Here is a 19,754-nt window from a genome sequence, read left to right on the forward strand (position 1 = left end):
GGAAACTAATGCATGTATTAATTTTAAAACACTCTCAATACTTTTAGGTCCTGTCTACCTGAGGCACCCCACCTTTTCATCCACCAGCCCCCAAAAGATGGATCTGTTTGTAAACAAAATGTTCTACTGGGACCTGTCTGGAATGGCTTATCTTTTTTTTTTTTTAAGGCAAAAGTCACATGCTGGCAGCCCACAGTAAGTTTAAACACACTGAAGTCAGACCAAGGGGACTGACTGTTGGCTGACTATCTCTTTCTTTAAACTCAATACTTACAAAATTGTTTCCAAGGCATTCTTCACAGCTAATTTGCACTGGGCTAAAATTAAGGAGATGGGTTTATATCTCTATAGTACCAGTGAATGGCAAAAAACAGGCTCTCAATGACCATTTGTTGAATGAATGAATATATGGGTGATGGGTTTGACATGGAAGAGTATACATCTGGCCTTCTGGATGGGAGGTGGTCTCTACAGGACCTCTGTGGAGTAGAGATGACCAAGGATGGACCCAATGGGAACACAGCACTCTGGTCTTTCTCCTTTTCTTTCCATGAGACCACTTCTATATCTTAGTCTCTGGTTATGTCATGATTCCCCTGGGCTTGAAGAGCAAGTGGGGTAGGGTCAGAGTGCCATGCTTTATACACACTTATTTTAAGCTTATACACACTTCAGTTTATTTTATTTCCTTACAAGATTGTCTTGTAAGTCTCATGACAGGCTTCTGATCATTTTCTGGTGTACTCATTTTCCCTGGACCATAGAAAAAGAGGGAAATCGCCACTTTTTCCCATAGAGGATTAATCTTTTTAAACCCATAGAGTCATTTGAGTCTCTAATCCACAGGGTATTTAATAAAGGGTGGGAAAGTATGCAAGATATTATCGCCTTTGCACCAAAGGAAAACTAGCACAGACTTTCTTAAAGCAGTTGAGAAGTAAACTGTAACCTCCTGCGCACCTTTCACCTTCTTCACTTTCACTTTTCTATAGCATCCTGCATGCACTTAGTAAAGCAATTGCTGCAGGGGGTGATCACAGAATCAAAACCAAACAACAAACAAAACAACAAACAACAAACAAAACAACAAACAAAACAACAAATTAAAACCCTGAGCAACTTAAAGGGTATTTGCTTGTCATCCACATCCTCAATTTTACAAATGAAGAAAGAGAAGATCAAATATAATACAAAATTACATTCAAAAGTAAAACTGAGGGCTTCCTTGGTGGCGCAGTGGTTGAGAGTCCGCCTGCCGATGCAGGGGACACGGGTTCGTGCCCCGGTCTGGGAAGATCCCACATGCCGCGGAGTGGCTGGGCCCGTGAGCCACGGCCGCTGAGCCTGCGCGTCTGGAGCCTGTGCTCCGCAGCGGGAGAGGGCACAACAGCAAGAGGCCCGCATACCGCAAAAAAAAAAAAAAAAAAAAAAAAAAAAAAAAGTAAAACTGAGATCAGTAAACAAAGAACTTCAGGTGGAAAAAATATGTTCCCCCTCCTTTTTTCCCCCAAAACACAATTTCCGAGGAGAATGATTTCAACAACTTGCCTACCCCAGAATAGCTCGCAGAAGGCATTAAACCTTAGGATAATTTCCACACAGATTACTCTAGTATGGGGGAAAGGTCAGCAGGCCTACAGGAAGAAATTCTAAAAATTGTCCCAAACTATAAGGAAATAATACAATTATCTTGTCCATCTGAACTGATACCAAATCTAAATTAAACAATATTTTATGGAAAACATGGTTTTATTATTTTCAAGTACTTAAGAGTATCTCAAAAAGAGAACTGTGCTTCCAGTGACTGCCTTTTCATTGTCTGCTTAAATCAATTTTACAAAAATGTCAATATCCAATTAAGGTTTACAAAAAAACTTTTAATAAAACTAGAGTCAGGAAGAAACTTTCTTAATATGAAAAACAATTACTGAGCTACGTGACAACATTACACTATTGGAAGCACTAGAGTGGCACTTCCCAAATGCATTTGACCAAGGGATTTGCATTTACGTATCTATTAATAATGTGTGTGTGCCAAAGAATGCACTCTGAGAAACAGTGCAAGAGCCATTTGCCCTTTAAAATCATGAACAAGACAAGGCTGTCCTTTTATCATGAAGATTCTTTGATACTATTCTGGAAGATCAAGCTAGTAAAATAAGACAAGAAAACCAAATACAAAATGCTGGTTACAAGGAGAAAACTTATAATTCACAGATGGTATGATTATTACCTGTAATATTCAAGAATCAATCATGGACCTAGTGGAATAGTTTTAAAAGATCGAGTTGGCACTTTATAAAATATATGCACACGAATCAAGATCTTATACATTTCTAGTTAGAAAATGCAATGGGAAAAAAAAAAAAAGAATCCTATTCACAGTAGGAATAAAAAAATCCCAAAACAGTAACCAAAAAATCCACATAAATTACTCAGAGTATATTTAACCAAAAAGAGGTACAAAATCTCTGAATAAAAATTTACTGAGAAGCAGAAAAGACAATAAATATATAGACACTTCATTCTTGGAAGAATAAAGATGCTACTTCTCCCTAAATTCATTTATAAGTTTAATCGTAACAAATATCACAATAGAAATCTTTTTAGAGGAAATGACCTTAGAAGTCAAAAGTTGAATTAAAGGGATAAATATAAAAACATCAATCAGGAAATTTCTGAAAATTAAAAATACCATGGGAGGTCTTACATTATGAATATTATAATTAAAACAAGGCATTACCAGTACAAAATTAAGAAATGAAAGCAAAGACAAAGATTTAAGGGAAATATCAAGAAACCTGACTTTATAAATCTTGAGTTAAAGAAAATTAAAAGCCTAATCTAAAACCAGAAAAACACTGGCAACAAAACTGCAAGCCTTTCATATATAAGTAGCTCTTTAAAACAGATAATCCTCAAAAGAAGACATACAAGCGAATAAAAATCATCTGAAAAAAATGGTCAAACTTACTAGTGATAAAAATAAACGCAAATTAAAATGAAAATTAGGGGGCTTCCCTGGTGGCGCAGTGGTTGAGAGTCTGCCTGCTGATGCAGGGGACACGGGTTCGTGCCCCGGTCCGGGAAGATCCCACATGCCGCGGAGCGGCTGGGCCTATGAGCCGTGGCCGCTGAGCCTGCGCATCCGGAGCCTGTGCTCCGCAATGGGAAAGGCCACAACAGTGAGAGGCCCACGTACCGCAAAAAAAGACAATGAAAATTAGGGCATTTTTCACTTATCCTGTTGGCAAAGCTTTTTGAAAAGAATCGTGCTCAGTGTTGGTGAGGACCTGGGAAAATATGCGCTCCCCTGATCAGCTAGAGGGAGTCTAAAGTGGGATAACTTTTTGAAAGGTAATTCAGTAATAGTGCTAAGATGTCCAGACAGTTTAACTTGGTACATGAGGTCAGGGGCCAAGTCCCTTGTATTCGCTGCTGTATTCCTGCTGCCTAACACCAGTAGGTGCCCAGATTTATCTACTGAGTAAGAACACATGAGGAAATAGGTATCCTAGGGCCTTGGAAAGCTGAGAACAAAGATGCTATCTTGCCTGGGCCATTGGATGCTGAATGCTCTCTGGTCATTTGAGTTTCTAATCCACAGGGTATTAGAAATCAAAATCAAAATCAAAATCACTCAAGGTGATTTTGCTGAGGATGAGTCTGGGTCATTAAGTAGGAAGAGTGTGGATGGTTCTAATGTTTGCTGTTCAAGAGTAGATTGCTAAATTCCTCCTTCATGGGGCTGGAAGCCTGAGGGTAAAAGGTTATGGCCTGGTGCCTCGCATTTGGCCAGACTCTCCCTTGGGCACCAAGCACTGTGTGTGTCCCTGAAAGGATTCTGAGGTCCAAGGGATGCTCCACTGGCATATGCTCCATCTGCTGCTGCTCTGTGCAGCCACTTGTCTTCTGGCAGGATACCTTTCCCTGGGCTAGAGCACCCAGGAGCTTTATCATTACTGTGTAGTTTCTTCCCACCCATTTGTAAACTTGCCTGAAACCTTCCAGAAACTCCGTAATCCAAATAAATAAATAGCAATACATATGCCAATGGAAGTATTCAATATGCTTTTAAAAGCCTGCTTACAAATTAAATGAATGAATAACAAGTGTGGTGATAAACATCAAGGTGGCTTAGGTAGGCATATTCCAGATTTTGAAAGGAAATGGAAACTTAGGACATTTTTATACGTGAAACTCCCTTGAGAAACAGGATTTCATCTTACCAAGCAGAATTTCAGAAGACTTCATCCTTTGATTTTGTTCACAAATGCAACTTCACTGCTTCAAAATCTCTTTTGTATTGACAATTTTAAGACACCTCTAATTTATATTACAGTTATATCCAAATTAAATGTTCCATAGAACAGAGGAGGGGAGGGAATGGTGGAAAAGATTTGCTTTCAAGTTTCAAATAATTAAGTTAAAAATAAGGAAATGATCTTGGGGGAGGACTGTGCTGATGGTGCTGCTTAGTTTCTCCATGATTTTCTTGAAAATGCATGTAACGCAAAGCTGGACTTCCCTGCCCATCCCCACTTCTCCCCTCCTGCTGTCTTCCGTGACACATCTTCACCCCATTCTACTGCACTCGGTGTCCTTGGAAAGAATGACTTTTCATTTCCTCAGGAGAATTCCACTGGCCCAGGACGAGCAGCTAGAACACTTAAAGGCAGAGACAAATGAGGAGAAAGGGCTCTTGAAACACTATCCAGTTACCTCAGACTATCTCAGACCCTGGGCTATGGTAAAGCTACAACAGAAGACCTCAAATTTTTATTTAATATGCTGGAAAGCAAAGAAAACATTTCCCCTTCCTGGATGCAGTCTTTTATTTATTTTTTTTCAGGTTTCTTTAATGGACAAAAGTTAGATTTCCTTTTGCCACTGAATCCCACTGCTTTTCGAAAACAACTTGTCAGTAGTAGGAGCTGCCATCAAGAGAGGACAGGGTCTCAAGCTACTTGGAATTCCAAATACGAGCAGGGTCCCAGTGTGGAGAAGGGGGCACTAATATCTGTTGCTTCACTAAGAGCTGCGTTCTGCCGGGCCTGCCAGGTCCTTGCTCTCAAGCGGCTTAAGTTCCGTTGTGGGTGAGTGGGGATCCAGCAACAAGAGTAGAGATTTAACATTTGTACAGCCAACTACCATCTTCCAAGTGCCTTCTCATACATCCTCAGATCTAATGCTCAAACCACACTGTGGTCCTCCTGGGCGCAGACATTCATTGTCTTGCACGAGGCTGAGTTCATAAACGGCAGAGCCAGCCTGACTGCCCGGCCACACCCCCTCTCATCCATGGCTGGTGAGGAAGGCAGGCAGGAAGACCCAAGGGCCGGCACTCTCATCACTGCCTGTTTTTGGGTCCTGAGTGCAGCTTTAAAGTCTGCACTCCTCCACGATTTTGTGAGGGATGGAGCTGCTTTTAAAACTGCTAAGTTATGATTCCCTCTCCCTCCCTCTGAAATAGCAAACCTGAAAAAATCATGGATCCTGTTTCTTTCCAAACTTTTGTAACTTTATGTTACAAACTGTATGTTTATAACATACAGTTACAAAAAAAAAAAAAAAAAAAAAAGGGTGTTTACTATGCTGCTGTGCTAAAAAAACCAGACTGCCAACCAAACCCCAATCCCCCTGACAATTACTGGCATCCATCTAGGGCAGCCTTTAATGGGGCCAACATCCGGAAAGAAGAGAACCTTTATATGACAAGGATGGGAGACGAATGCCTTTTAAAATTCATTGCTGAAGCTCTTCCCTATGTGGCTGATCATAAACAGTCTGTGGACCACAGACTAGGGGACTTGAGGATGCCATGTCATGAACAGCCAATTTTCAAACACCCATATGGTGACCCATGACACAGACAAATCACTATCACCTTTGAACAGAAACAGCCAGAAGCAAACTGAGCTCTTTCAAAGTGTTCTACCCGCGATCTGCACATTCAAAGCCCAAATTCTACCCACTTCTTCCCCGCCTCCCTCCCCCCAAAATATCTCACCTCTAACTGCAGATCTGGAACTGTAGGCTCAAGAACATATCTCTCTGGAAAGTCTACAACAATTTTAGAATTAAGAAGAAAAAAGTGATACATTTCTTCAACGCTATGTGTCAGGCACCGTGTGGGCCCTACGAATGTCAAGATGATTGGGCAAGGCCCCTGCTCTCCAGCTGCTCCCAGAGCAGTTGGCAGGTCATAACTTCAAACGATTATTACAAAACAAAGTCATCCATGATATAACAGAGGTAAGTGCAGGAGGCCTGGGAAGCAGTGACAAACAGTCACTACCTGGGAACATGGGCAAGGGCCATGAGAGAGCTGTTTCTGGAATGCAGCCATTCTCAGCATGGGCAGAGAGGACCAGGGACGGACTCATTCAGTGTGCCTGGAGTCTGGTGTGTGTTGAAGGCAATGGCAGAAGATGGGTTAAGACACACCCAGTGCGGGGAGGACTGCAAACGATTCGTATGTTGTGCTGTGGAGTGTGGGTTTTCTCTGTAGGTAACAGAAGGCCAGTGGAAGATCATAGGGGAGTGACTTGGCCAGCTTTGTTTATTTCAGGAATCTGACACTCTGGAGGAGAGGGTATTAGGAGGTAATATCAAAATGTGGGTGTTCCTTAGTCTGGGGGCCTCTCTTTTCCATCTGTCTCACCAATTCCTGTGAATCAACAGCTTGACAAACCGAAGCAGAACCCTGGACTTCTCCCCAGTGTCCCCAATCCACACTTCCAACTACCTACTTGATTCTCCCCTTCGATGGCTCACTGACACCCCCAAGGTGACATGTCTAAATTGGAGACCTTGATTTTCCCTCACAAACCTTTCCCCACACCATTCTTTTCCATCTTGATAAATGGCCACGAAATCCACCCAAGTGCTCAAGTTAGAATGCTGGGCTCATCAGTGATGCCTGTCACCTCACGCCCACATGCACCCATGAGCCAGCCCAGTCCATCCTAACTCTGAAATATACCTAGAACTTCTTTCCTTTCCTTCTTCCTCTTCCTAGCCTACACCCTTAGCTTAGGCCACCGCCTCCTTCTCTAACCCAGGGCTTCTCCAATTAGCACTACTGACGTTTGGGGCCAGAGAGTAGTTTTCTGGGATTGTCCTGTGCATTGTAGGACGTGTAGCGGCATCCCTGGGCTCTAGCTGCCCAGGAGCACCCCCTGCCCACAGTTGTGACAACATTGTCTAATGACCCCGGGGGACAAAACCAGCCCCAGTTGAAAGCCATGGCTCTCAGCTCAGGCTGCCTCTCTCTTCCATGCTTGGGACGCTCCATCACACTGGGCTCTCCTTCAGGTCCTTGAATCCACCCACTCCTTCCTGCCTCCAAGGCTCAGCAGATGCTGTTCTATCAAGAACGCTCTCAATTCCACTCTTCTGTCAGCCGGCCCCTTCTCAAGCTTGTGATCCCAGACCTGTGTCACCTCCTCAGGCTGCCTTGAATACCTCATCTAAAAGGTAGCAGTGCTGCCTGTGCTTATTTTCTTCCTAACACTTTTAAAGGTAGTAATAATTTTATTGTGCTTACTTTTTCACGTCTGTCTCTACCACAACAATGAAAGCAGGGCCAGGATTATGTCTGTCTTGGCCTCTGTCCTACCTCCAAGGTCTAGCTCAGTGCCAAGCTAAACAAATATTCACCAACTAAATAACTGAGTGAATGCACGCACGTACAATCAGACGTACGTCTTATAGCCCAGGCCCAGGCACCCACACCCTTAAAATTGACAAAGCCACAATATGAAAAATTAGCTCGGGAGAACTAGAATGTCACCTAGACAGCCTATATTTCAGCCTATATTTCCTATATCAAATGCACCCTGATCCATAATGCAAAGCAGATGGCAGCACATCTTGGATGAAGAGAAAGCACTTGCATAAAAGTAACAGTAGTTCCATCTTCTCTCCACTGGGAAATAAGTACAGTTAGACCCTCTGGTTGAACCCAATTCCATATAATTCCTTATAGTCCTTATAATTGGACCCAATTTATATCTCTGGGTGTCTACATGTATCTATGTCTCAGGAATTGAGCAAAATCAATTCAGGAGGACAAAGGACCTTAATATTACAGTCCCCAGGGACCACACCAACCTCTTTTTCTTCTCTCCCTAGTGCTATGTGTCTCAGGGGTGATGGCTTCCATGCAGAGGGCGAGCTATCTCATCTTCCTTTCATAACAAAAGTTTCAGACGCAGTGAACTGAACTCACCGGCAAAGATAGGTGTGCCACCTGGGGGAATTTGATTCCCATAGGGGAAAATAACTTCTAACTTGGGTCACCCTTTGACCCAATGCTTCCTTTATCAGGTCTTTTTAGCTACTGAGTAGATTATTAGTGAGTTATTACCCCCCTGTGACAGTCTACCGCATAGTTAGCTTTAAAAACATGTTCTCCTAATTTGACAGTTCAGAATATGTCACCCCCTCCAAGTAGATCTCATCCCTTCCTGACAATTTTGAGTTCTGTGGTCAAGAATAATTTTTGAAGTTATGACTTTATTCGTCATTTTATTTCCAGTGTTCTGCTCAGTGCCCAAGGGATCGATTTGTTTTTCATTTCAAAATGACTATGCACTTTCCAGAAAAAAGTATTCTTGAGGCTATAGTTCAGATTCTATACTCAGAGGTGAGACACTCTGGAGGAGACAAGTTGGCTTCTGAACCACTAAATTAGGGAAATCATGCTCTAAAATTGTTTATTTCCATTCATTTATCCCTTTCCAAAGATGGCTGGGTTTATCTGTGCCACTGGCCCCCATTATTCTACTGGATAATTGAGAATTTTCCATTTTAACGTCATAGGCACCACAGTATTCAGAGGAGAGTGTACTGGTTAGGGTCTGACAGACCCTAGAGAGAGACAATCAGGGTGAAAATCCCAGCTTTATTCTGCCACTTACTGGTTGTGTGCCCCGGAGCAGGTTAACTTAACCTCTCTGTACCTCAGTTTTCTCCCATTTCTGTAAAATGGGAGTAATAGTACTACTTCATAGGGTACTTATAAGAGTAAATGAGTTAATAATTCTAAGTGCTTAGAATGGTGCCTAGAACATGCTAAGCACTTAATAAATGTTAGTTCTTATTACTCGCATAGCTTTTAAAATGCTTCCAACTGGCAATAATTATACTTTAATTTGCTGAATTAATAGATTTCTGGCTAGAATAAACCCACTGGAGTCTGAAAAATAAGATGCTTCCAGCAACCAATGATTCTACCTTCATAAAACATCAAAAGTCCTGAATAAGCACATGGCATATGTCTTATTAGTGTCTATTAAGTAGATATAAGCCGAGAATCCAACATACATTGCCTGTCATCCTTTTTGGAATCCAGAATGAAGAATTCCAGAATTTTAAATATCTATGATCTTATGCAACACCTTAAAAGCCACCTTTAAAAATCCTTGTTAAGTATCCAGGAGAGGGAAGAGGGGTGGTAGTGATAAAAGTGGTCAAGCCCTGAGCGCTGGGACAGGAGCCTGCTGACCAGATCAGCACCCGCTGGCCAAGCTGTGCAGGGAGGCGTGCAGATCACCCACGGATATTAACCCTTTTAACTTGAAAACAAAAGCACCCTTGTGCCCTGAGAGCAGGTGGTCCAGCTCAGACGCTACAGAAACACTGGAAACCCCAGCTTCCCAGCCCGTCATGAACACCAAATGCAACAATGCGGTGGTTCTTATTGCCCCCAAAGGAAACTGTGCAGCAAGTGTAGGGTGTAGCATATTATCCCCTGGAGTCAGTGTTTGGGGGACTTTCCATGGTTAACCAGGATGCAGAAGCGTGGCAAACCTGGGTGGCTCAACATACAGATGCTCCCTCCGAAGTGAACGCTAAACGAGGTCACTGAGAAATGAACAGCTCAGGGAACCACCCTGGGGGCGGGGGTGGGTTGGCTTCTCTTCCTATTCAGAAGCTGCTGAGAGTTTTTGCTTAATTACCTGCCACTTCTTTCTTAAAAGTCATCCAGGCAGATTTGAAATCATTTGCTTTAGGACTTTTCAAGGAAGAAGACAAGCACAGGTGATCTTCTATGGAAGCTGAGGGATCTGGAGGGAAGATCTGTACAAAGGGGTGGGTGGCAATGGTAAATGATTATACATGCTTCTAAACTGAACGAGATTATTTAAAAACTCCAGCTCTCTGAATGGTGCAGCTCATCTCCTTGCTGCCAAATTTTCAAAGTGCAAAGGCAGCCCACCATTAGAAGCACATCTTTCTCTCTTATTTCCGAAGCCACTGCTGCTGGGAAGGAAAGACTGTCCTCTTCCAGCTCCGTCTACTCTCTGATGCCCAGGCCAGACCAGAGCCAGCTTCAGGATGCTAAGTGACAACACTTCTCCCCGTAAGCCCAGTGCTGGGGGAGGAAGCCACACTGGCTGCCGTGCTCAGTTCTAGCAGAACTAAAATCTGATTGGAAATCAGAGGCTGAGGGATTCTGCTTTTGCTAATACAACAGCCACTTCACTCCTTGGCATTCCACTTTCCCCAGGATGTGTTCACATCTGTTAAATTGTTTGACCCTCTCAGAGCTGTGAGCAAGTATTAATCACATGTCATCAATGAGAAAAATTAAGATTCAGATCAATTAAGGAAAATGCCTACGATGATACAACTAGTAACTAAAAGAGCTGGGGCTTCCCTGGTGGTGCAGTGGTTAAGAATCCACCTGCCAATGCAGGAGATACGGGTTCGAGCCCTGGTCCGGGAAGATCCCACATGCCGTGGAGCAACTAAGCCCGTGCGCCACAACTACTGGGCTCACGCGCCACAACTACTGAAGCCCGCATGCCTAGAGCCCGTGCTCTGCAGCAAGAGAAGCAACCACAATGAGAAGCCCGTGTACCACAACAAAGAGTAGCCCCCGCTCGCCGCAACCAGAGAAAAGCCCGCGTTCAGCAACGAAGACCCAATGCAGCCAAAAATAAAATAAATAAATAAATAAAAATAAAGTAAAACAAAAGAGCTGGACTCACATCTACCCTTCACTTAAAAGGGTAGTTGAGTTTGGCTGAAAAACCTTGTCACTGCTAAAATTCTGATAATCCTTTGTTGTGGGCTCTGCCCTGGGCATTGTAGGATGCAGCACTGCTGGCCTCTACTTCCTAGATGTCAACGGCACCACGCCCCCAGTTTTGACAACCAAAATGTATCCAGACATTGCCAAATGTTCCCTGGGCACTGGTTGAGAACCACTGGGTTAGGGTGTTTTGGATTAAGGTGAATTAGGAATAACACTTGGAATGCCAAAGCATCACTCTTCCTATAGACCAACGTAGTTGCTATTGATGACAAGGGCTGCGTAATGCAAAGACAAAGCTGTCTCTGTTAAGCTACAGAGTGTAGCTCCACCAGGGCGGAAAGCAAGGGTCTTATTTCTGGAAGTCGTGGCTTTCTAGAGCCTGAAGGGAAGGAAGAGCAGTCAGGGCTTGGGACACATGCTAACCCTTCCCCCCACCCCTTCTTCCCATCTTAAAATGTTATTTATTCAATTTTTGAATAGGCAAAACATTCATATGGTTCAAAATTAAATAGCCATCAAATGTATATACGGAAAAGCTTCCCCTGACTCAAGATTCCCACCACCCATTTTTCCCCAGAGGCAGTCAATGTTGATAGCTGCCTGCGTTGCGTATCTGTCAGAGACGTTTTATAAAAGAGCTTGTATTTAAATAAATGCTTCCTCTTAGTTCAAAGTATCACTGAGTCACGACTTCACTCATGTTTAAAAAGTCATAAAGGACATGTTCCCTTGCCATGTGGTAAGAGGCAGGCATCATCCTCCCACCCTGGTCCCTGCCTGCCTCCACTGAGAGGAACACTGACTGAGACAGTGGATTTACATGACAACCCAGGTCTTAAAAAACAAAACAAAATGAAAACCACCTGGGGAATTTGGGTCAAGGGCCCTGTTTGTATCCAGAGTGTTCACCTTCCTACTAGGTCACTCTGAGTGCTCTCATCACGTGTGCCCGTCCTGGCGGAAACTGGTTAACAAGATTCAGACCACACCTGAAGTCAGGGTGTTGGTGCCAAAGGTGGGCCCTCCAGACCTCAAGTCGCCTGTGGTAGTCATCAACACCAGAATCTCCTAGTGGGGGCCTGTTGTGGGTAGGCCCAGGATGGAAGGAGGAGTAGAGGAGGGAGGATGACAAGCCTGGAATGACACCTTTGGGATGGAGAGGTGAGAGAGGGAAGAAAGCAAGTGGCAGGACTAAAAATTTCCCACGCCTATCCACGGCCAGCCGACTGGGAAACACTGATCGCTTCCGATGGACAAGTCACCAATTAGGACATCGTATGCCTGGACCTTTTCGTCATCTTCCTGACAAAGAATTGCTAGGGGACCTGGGATAAGCCATTGAACTACGCTGACATGTTTGTTTTGGAAGGGTGGGGGAAGTGGGGTGGGCAATTTCCTCACGTACAAAAGATAAACAACTCAGACCTCTGGCATTGGTATTTTAACTCGAGTTTAAACCATTTTAAGAATGTGAACTGATGTGAACTGATGTGCTACTTTCTGCTTCCTTCCTTCCTTATCACCTTGTTAAAAAACATCTCTTCTTCAAACTTCTCTAGTTCCATCAATGGCAGAAAATTTCTAGTAGTTACTCTGATTGGAAACTTTCAGGTCACCCTTCATCGTGGTTTAGACTGTCATTTCATCATGTCACTGATCTCCGAACCAGTGTCATGCTACCTCACTGCCTAGAGCTGCGCTGTCCAACATGGTAGGTGTTAGTCACATGTGCTTATTTAACTAAAGTTAAAATTAAAAATTCCTTCCTCAGACACATGGGTCACATTTCAAGTGCCCAATAGCCACACACAGCTTGTAGCTACTGTATTAGTACAGATTATAGAACATTTCCATCATTGCCAAGAGTTCTAATGGACAGTGCTGGCTCAGAACACGAAATCCAAACTCCTCCAACCAGCACGCAAAGCTAGCTGTCAATTAGAGCCAGCCCATACTTCTGAAATTGCCTCTGCTTTCCCCAAACAATGACACGTAGCTTTGTCTAGGTCAGACTCTACTGTCCTTCCAACAAATCACGTTCATCCCTGATTCTGTGCCTCTGCCCATCGGATTCCCCGTCATTGAGACAAATGACTCGGTTAGTCAATGCACAGTCGTCGAATGAGTGGCATTTTCTGCCATGACAAAAAGCAATGAGGCATGTAAGAACTTTTTATCCCAGCAAAATGTTCTGCTAACAAACAAGTCCAAGGAAAGGACTTTTCCCCAGAAGACTGTAAGGAACTTTGGGCTTGTCAGGACTTGCTAGAGGATTAAGTGAAATGCCACTTGTTTGGGCACTTCATACCACTTTTGAGTTGTTATTTTTTTCACATGGGCCTCCTACCTATTTTTTTCTCTTAAATAAATTGTATGGATATAGGAAGCAGAGACCAGGCCTTACATGCATATCTTTTGCATCCTCCTCTCCTATCTCACTTCTCTCCCCAAAGAGTACAGAATTGCAAACTGGCCACCATGTGAGGACCAGATATGATTGATAGTTTGTTGCTTTTTCCAGAGTGTTTTTTTTTTTTGTTTTGTTTAAAGAACGGAAAGGTTGCTTTATTCAGGAGGCCAGCACCTGGGGACGTGGTGGACTCCTGTCCAAACGCTAACCTCAACATTCTGCCAGACCATGAAAGTTTTCAAAAGGAGAATCATTTGGGGAAGGGGCCGGCGTCTTTATTATCTCCCACTATGTACAGTCTTTCTTCCAGAGTGTATTTCTGAACAATTTTGAATCAGTTGCCAATCTTTAACAATTAGGAGATTTTACATCAGAATCTACAATTTTGGTTTCTTGAGAAATCAGTTATCTGGCAGCCCTGGGTGAGGACTCATGCAAAGCTCTATTAGCTAGCGTTTAAGGCCACCTGTCCCCTTTATAAAAGGAACGTATTCTCCTGTTTACCACCTTCCCCCTGCTTGTTTTACTCCCTTGTTACCTGCCTGGCCCCTTAAAGCCTCTGCGTTTACAATTCTTGTGGAAGACACCCAGTAAATGAACTGAGAACAGAAATACTACACTCTGTAACGAAGCCAGGCAGCCCTTAATGCCTGTCTTCATGGACGTCATGTTTGTTCTAAGCAGCTAAAATCAGAATTCTTATCTCAGCCATTAGCTGAAGACATTAACCTTCCCAACTGATTTTAGCTACTCCTCCTGGGCTTGTCAGGAACTGATAATGCATTAGAGAAATGGTCAACTGGAAGAACAAAAAGCAGTCAGCCTAAACAATCACATGCAAATAATTGAAACTCGGAGAGCATAACAGTGTCCCATGAACTCTGAGTGTTCCCTAAAAACACGTGGACATCACAGCACTCACGATGCTGAGTGTTGCTGGCAGCTGCCCAATGAATCTTGACACAGAAAGCCTAAACCCGCTCATTAACTCTAACCCATATTGATTTCTCCTCTTTTGAACCTTTTTTATAGACTACTGTGTTCTAAAACTGTTTTGATGTCTTGGCTCTCCCACTCAACCATCAGTTCCTTATAAACTCCCTTGATATCCTTCTCATGCCTAGCACCCAAGATCAGAGTGTTCTGAACCTGGATTGGCTTCAGTCACAGGTAAAATCCAATTGCTCATCAAACTCCTCATTAAAAAGGAGCATACCCCATGGTCAGGGCTTCAGGGTTGGGAAAGAAAGTTAATTTTAAAGTATTTGTCAAAGGGACAATAGTTAATGAAATGCAAGGGACAATAGTTAATAGTTAATGAAATGAAATAGTTAATGATAAGCCTTGATGACACCCACCTAATCTGTTATCATTCCCAGTTTTCTGTCATCTGCACATTTGCAAAGTATAAATTTGATGTCTTCATGCAGGTCATGGGTAAAAATTATGAAGCTACACAGGATCAACTCACATCATGTCAGTAGAGACAAGAATGTTCCAGGTACCTTTAAATCAAGATCCACTAAACTTGAGAATTCTCCGTATCTGCGACCAATTTAATGATTCTTTCATAATAGGAAATGCAGTTAATTTGACATAAACTCTATCTTTATGAACCTCTGCAGGTTTATAAAAGACACGTGTTTCTTCTCTGAATGTACATAGCTATATGTTTACAAACCCATGCTCAAATTATGCCGAGGAACAGTCTCACATCTGGTTTCCAGAATGTACCTTTTCCTCATTTTTGAAAATAGGGATGATATTTGCTCATCTCCGGCCTTTTGATAAGCCTTCCATTCTCCCGATTTTTCAAAGCTCACACTCAGTGGTTTCCCTATTCTAGCTTCAAGTTCTTTCATCTGGGACATGGTTCAGCTGGGCCTAGAGACACACATCTGCAGTAGCTAACGTAACTCTTATTATCACCACTCCTAACACCACCATTAACACCCATAGAGTCTGTCATACAGAGTGAAGTAAGTCAGAAAGAGAAAGACAAATACCGTATGCTAACACATATATATGGAATTTAAGAAAAAAAAATGTCATGAAGAACCTAGGGGTAAGACAGGAATAAAGACACAGACCTACTAGAGAATGGACTTGAGGATATGGGGAGGGGGAAGGGTGAGCTGTGACAAAGTGAGAGAGAGGCATGGACATATATACACTACCAAACATAAGGTAGATAGCTAGTGGGAAGCAGCCGCATAGCACAGGGAGATCAGCTCAGCGCTTTGTGACCACCTAGAGGGGTGGGATAAGGAGGGTGGGAGGGAGGGAGACGCAAGAGGGAGGAGATATGGGAACATATGTATATGTATAACTGATTCACTTTGTTATAAAGCAGAAACTAACACACCATTGTAAAGCAATTATACTCCAATAAAGATGTTAAAAAAAAGACCTTTTGCTTCATGGGGAAGAATTCAGTTGAATAGTTCAGCTGAGCTGTTAACCTGTTGGCAAAGCAACACTTTCTCTAAGTGATCCCTTCTTCCTGCTTTGCATAATAACACCATATTAACCGAGGGCCAAAGTTCTAGGCACTATGCTGTGTCTTGGTGCTTTTCTTACAGAGAGGGTCCTCCTCTTCCCTTGCTAACCTTCCTTTTAAAATCAGAGGTCATCAAAAAGGTCCCTATGCCATCACACATTTAAAAAAAAAAAAAAATCATTGATTTTTTTTGGTCCTCTTAAGTTTCCTGCATCTTCTCTTTATTTTTCAGAATTATTTGCTGTCATACAATATGATTTTTAGTTTTTATAACCTTCCCAACATTGCTGGGTCAGATACCCTGTTAGGGACATTCATCACAGAATCATACCTATAATATTACTGAAAACCTATTTTACTGATTCTTGAGCAAGACACACTTAGTAAACTCCAAGATCGCATGGTCACATGCCTTCTATTACTTTTGCATTACTAAAGAGCTCCTGGAAATCAGAACACAATCAAGAATCACAATGCATCTTGAGGCTGACTGAGAAAACTGCCTGAAACTGCTCCGAAGTAATGCCAGGCTGACAGTTTGACCATCTCTGTGTTGGTCCCATGTACGACTGAATTTACAAAGAGTCTTGGGTAAATGAGATAGGATTTCGTTTTCCACCTGTGTCTGAAAGTAAATAATAACGTATTGCTGCCTCTGTTCAGGTTAACAAATTTTAGAAGCTGTAACATGACACTTGTGAGCTCATGAATCTTTAACCTACTATTCCCCAAACACATCACCTCTTTGGATGGCAAGCTCTCTGTTTATACTTCTAGGTTTGGCTGAGTAGAAAAGTCAGAAGAAAAGATATACCAGGAAAAAGGGCATGTTATTCCACATGAAAATGGAACAGGAAATACATCATGTTAGTTCCATGACCTAAATCTGTGGTCAGATCACATGGCTCATGGGACTTTATGACAAAACTTCTTGCTAGCTATCCATTACAGAGTAAAAGGCAAAAGGAAATGTCAAGGTATATCAAAGCTTCAATACACAAGCCTTCTACTCCCCAGAGAGGAGGAGGGCAAGGTCTTTTAAAAGCTAAAAAGCTAAAATGTACAGTCCATTTAAAATCAGGAACAGCAGTGCTTGGGAACATATATTACCCAGTAATGCTTCTGAACATTAACTTGGCTGCTAGGAACCAAGAATTTATCGAAGTCAAAGAGTGGTCAGGCAAGATACTCTGGGAAGTCTAGAAAGAGATTTTTGTGAAATGGGCTGAAGACATGGAATCTGAGAGGCTTAGAAAGGGGTGAGATGCAATTCCAGGCTAAAAATCTTCTTTAAAGGTAGAAAATGTTTAAAATTATGGTGGCAAGTAGCAAGTCAATAAAAAGATTCACAGTGAACAAAGAACACTGCACACACATAAGGGCCTTCTTCTTAGGCATAAAAAGGGTTTTCAAGTAACTACCTTCTGTCAGTGTTCTGTATCACGGTAACTGTGGTGGGCAGAAAAATGGCCCCCCAAAGATATCCATGTTCAAATCCTTGGAATCTGTGAATATGCTACATTATGTGACAACGAGGAGTAAGGGTGGAGAAGAAATTAAGGTTGCTAATCAGATGACTTTAAAATAAAGGGATTGGGCTTCCCTGGTGGCACAGTGGTTGAGAGTCCGCCTGCCGATGCAGGGGACATGGGTTCGTGCCCCGGTCCAGGAAGATCCCACATGCCGCGGAGCGGCTGCACCCGTGAGCCATGGCCACTGAGCCTGCGCATCCGGAGCCTGTGCTCCGCAACGGGAGAGGCCGCAACAGTGAGAGGCCCGCCTACCGCCAAAAAAAAAAAACCCAATAAAAATAAAATAAAATAAAGGGATTATTCTGGATTATCCAGGAGGGCTCAATGTAATCACAAGCATCCTTTAAAGTGTCAGAGTGATAGGGCCCGATAAAGACTCAACTGGCCTTGGCTGGCTTTGAAGTCGGAAAGAAATCATGATATAGACAATGCAGGCAGCCTCAAGAAGCTGGAAAAGACAAGGAAATGAACTCTTCCCTGGAGCCTCCAGAAAAGAATGCAGCCCCGTAGACACCTGGATCTTGACCTAGTGAGACCCATGCCAGACTTGTGACCTACAGAACTGTAAGAAAATACATTTGGGTTGTTTAAGCCACTAACTTTGTGGTAATTTGTTACAGAAATAGGAAACTAAGGCGGTAACTTACATACAAATGCTTTGGAGGAAGAAAAGGCTTATGGCAATATTAGCAATACAAGTGTTCCTCTTTTCGAGCTGAAAAAAGACGATAACACACTCACTCACCTTTTTATAGGTTTTTTCTTCGTTTTGTTTCCCAGGTGCTGCATCTCCGTTCTCAGCAGCAGACGACATCTACAAGAGAAAAATGTACCTATTTGAATTTAGATATTCTACTCTGAAATACCATATGCTAATAATATTGTTACCTGTTTTGCTTAATTACATTTTTGTTGTTATGCTGTTGTCTCCAAGAAAGGAAGAGATTCTCAGAGTACTAAAAAAAAAATTCTGTGTTCCCCAGTCTTTCCAAAATAAAGCTTTACATATAAATCATTTTGGCAGCATATTTTACTCCGTATGCTCTAAGAAAGAGGCCATGGAAGTCCAAGCCCAGATCATATGTGTGTAAGTTTCTTTCTACAAAGCCTTAAAAAATTAATTTCTTTCCCCTATTCTTCTGGTTATATATACTTCCTGTAAAAGTATCTGGAAAGTACCAAAAACATGAATCAGAACAAAAACATTACCCAGTTCTACTGCCCTTGGGCAACTCCACTATTCACATTTTGGTATGTTTGTTTCCACCTTTTGTTCCATGCACTTTCATACTAAAAATATTATGATACTATCTTAACACAGCATTTTTCGCTGAACACTTATGTAATAAGCATTTGCCCATTTGATTATAAAAATCTCAATGTCAGAATAATTTTTTCTAGGTGCAAGAGACACCACTGGGTGAACACAATTGCGCGTTAATACTTTCGTTAACAATGCCAACATTGAAGGACAGTTGAGGTGGATCAGGGGTTTTGTTTCTACAAATAATGCAACAGTAATGACTGTGTGCTTCTACCTTTGTCCACCTTCAATGTTTTCTTGCACTAGTTTCCTAGAATTACTAGGTCAGTAAAAAATTGAAAGCTCTTACCACATATTGCTAAATTTCTTTCCAAGAAGAATACACCCATTCACACTAACAGCAATGAGTGGGAGCTGGTTTCATTACATGCTTAGCAATGACTATTATCATTTTAACTATCTTTGCTAATTTGACAGGTGAAAGGAAGCACCTCCTGATTTTAATTTGCATCCTTGAAAATTATTAGCCGAAGGTTAACATTATTTGCGTATCTTTTTTTGGTTCTTTGTATTTCTTCTTTCAACTTTTCTATTATTTTGCCCACTGATCTACTGGGTTCTTGGGTATTGATTTTTTACCTATTATGGCTAGTAATATTAGTGGTTTCCTTATTGATTTTTATGTATTGAGGTTATTAATCTGTTCACAAGCACATTATTAGTATCTTCCATGCTGCTGTCTTTTAATTTGTTTTATAATTACGACAGGGAGAAGTTTTACATTTTTGATACTTAAAACTATTGACTATTTTTGTGATTTCTTCCAATGCTTTTAGATAAAATTTTATTTGTCATTGGGAGGTATCAGATGTTTAAACATGTGCTCCTCTCATCTTTTAATAATAAGGTTTTTACATTTTTTAATTCATCTGATTTCTTAAAACCAGTTACCTATGTGGTAAACAAGGATAACTACATAACTCAGGGTGCCATGATGTTTA

General features: G+C 42.1%; 1 protein-coding gene across 4 annotated transcripts in view; it reads right to left on the reverse strand.

The window, feature by feature from the left end:
• Positions 1-19,754, reverse strand: part of PIP5K1B (phosphatidylinositol-4-phosphate 5-kinase type 1 beta) — a 324,986-nt gene that overhangs the window by 195,871 nt on the left and 109,361 nt on the right. For all 4 annotated transcript variants that reach the window (XM_032635392.1, XM_032635395.1, XM_032635393.1 and 1 more), the window contains exon 3: positions 18,235-18,303. In XM_032635392.1, coding sequence (XP_032491283.1) covers positions 18,235-18,303 — 69 coding nt within the window. The remainder of the gene's footprint in view (positions 1-18,234; positions 18,304-19,754) is intronic.

Source organism: Phocoena sinus, chromosome 6 (genome assembly GCF_008692025.1).
Source record: "Phocoena sinus isolate mPhoSin1 chromosome 6, mPhoSin1.pri, whole genome shotgun sequence".
Lineage (NCBI taxonomy): Eukaryota > Metazoa > Chordata > Mammalia > Artiodactyla > Phocoenidae > Phocoena > Phocoena sinus.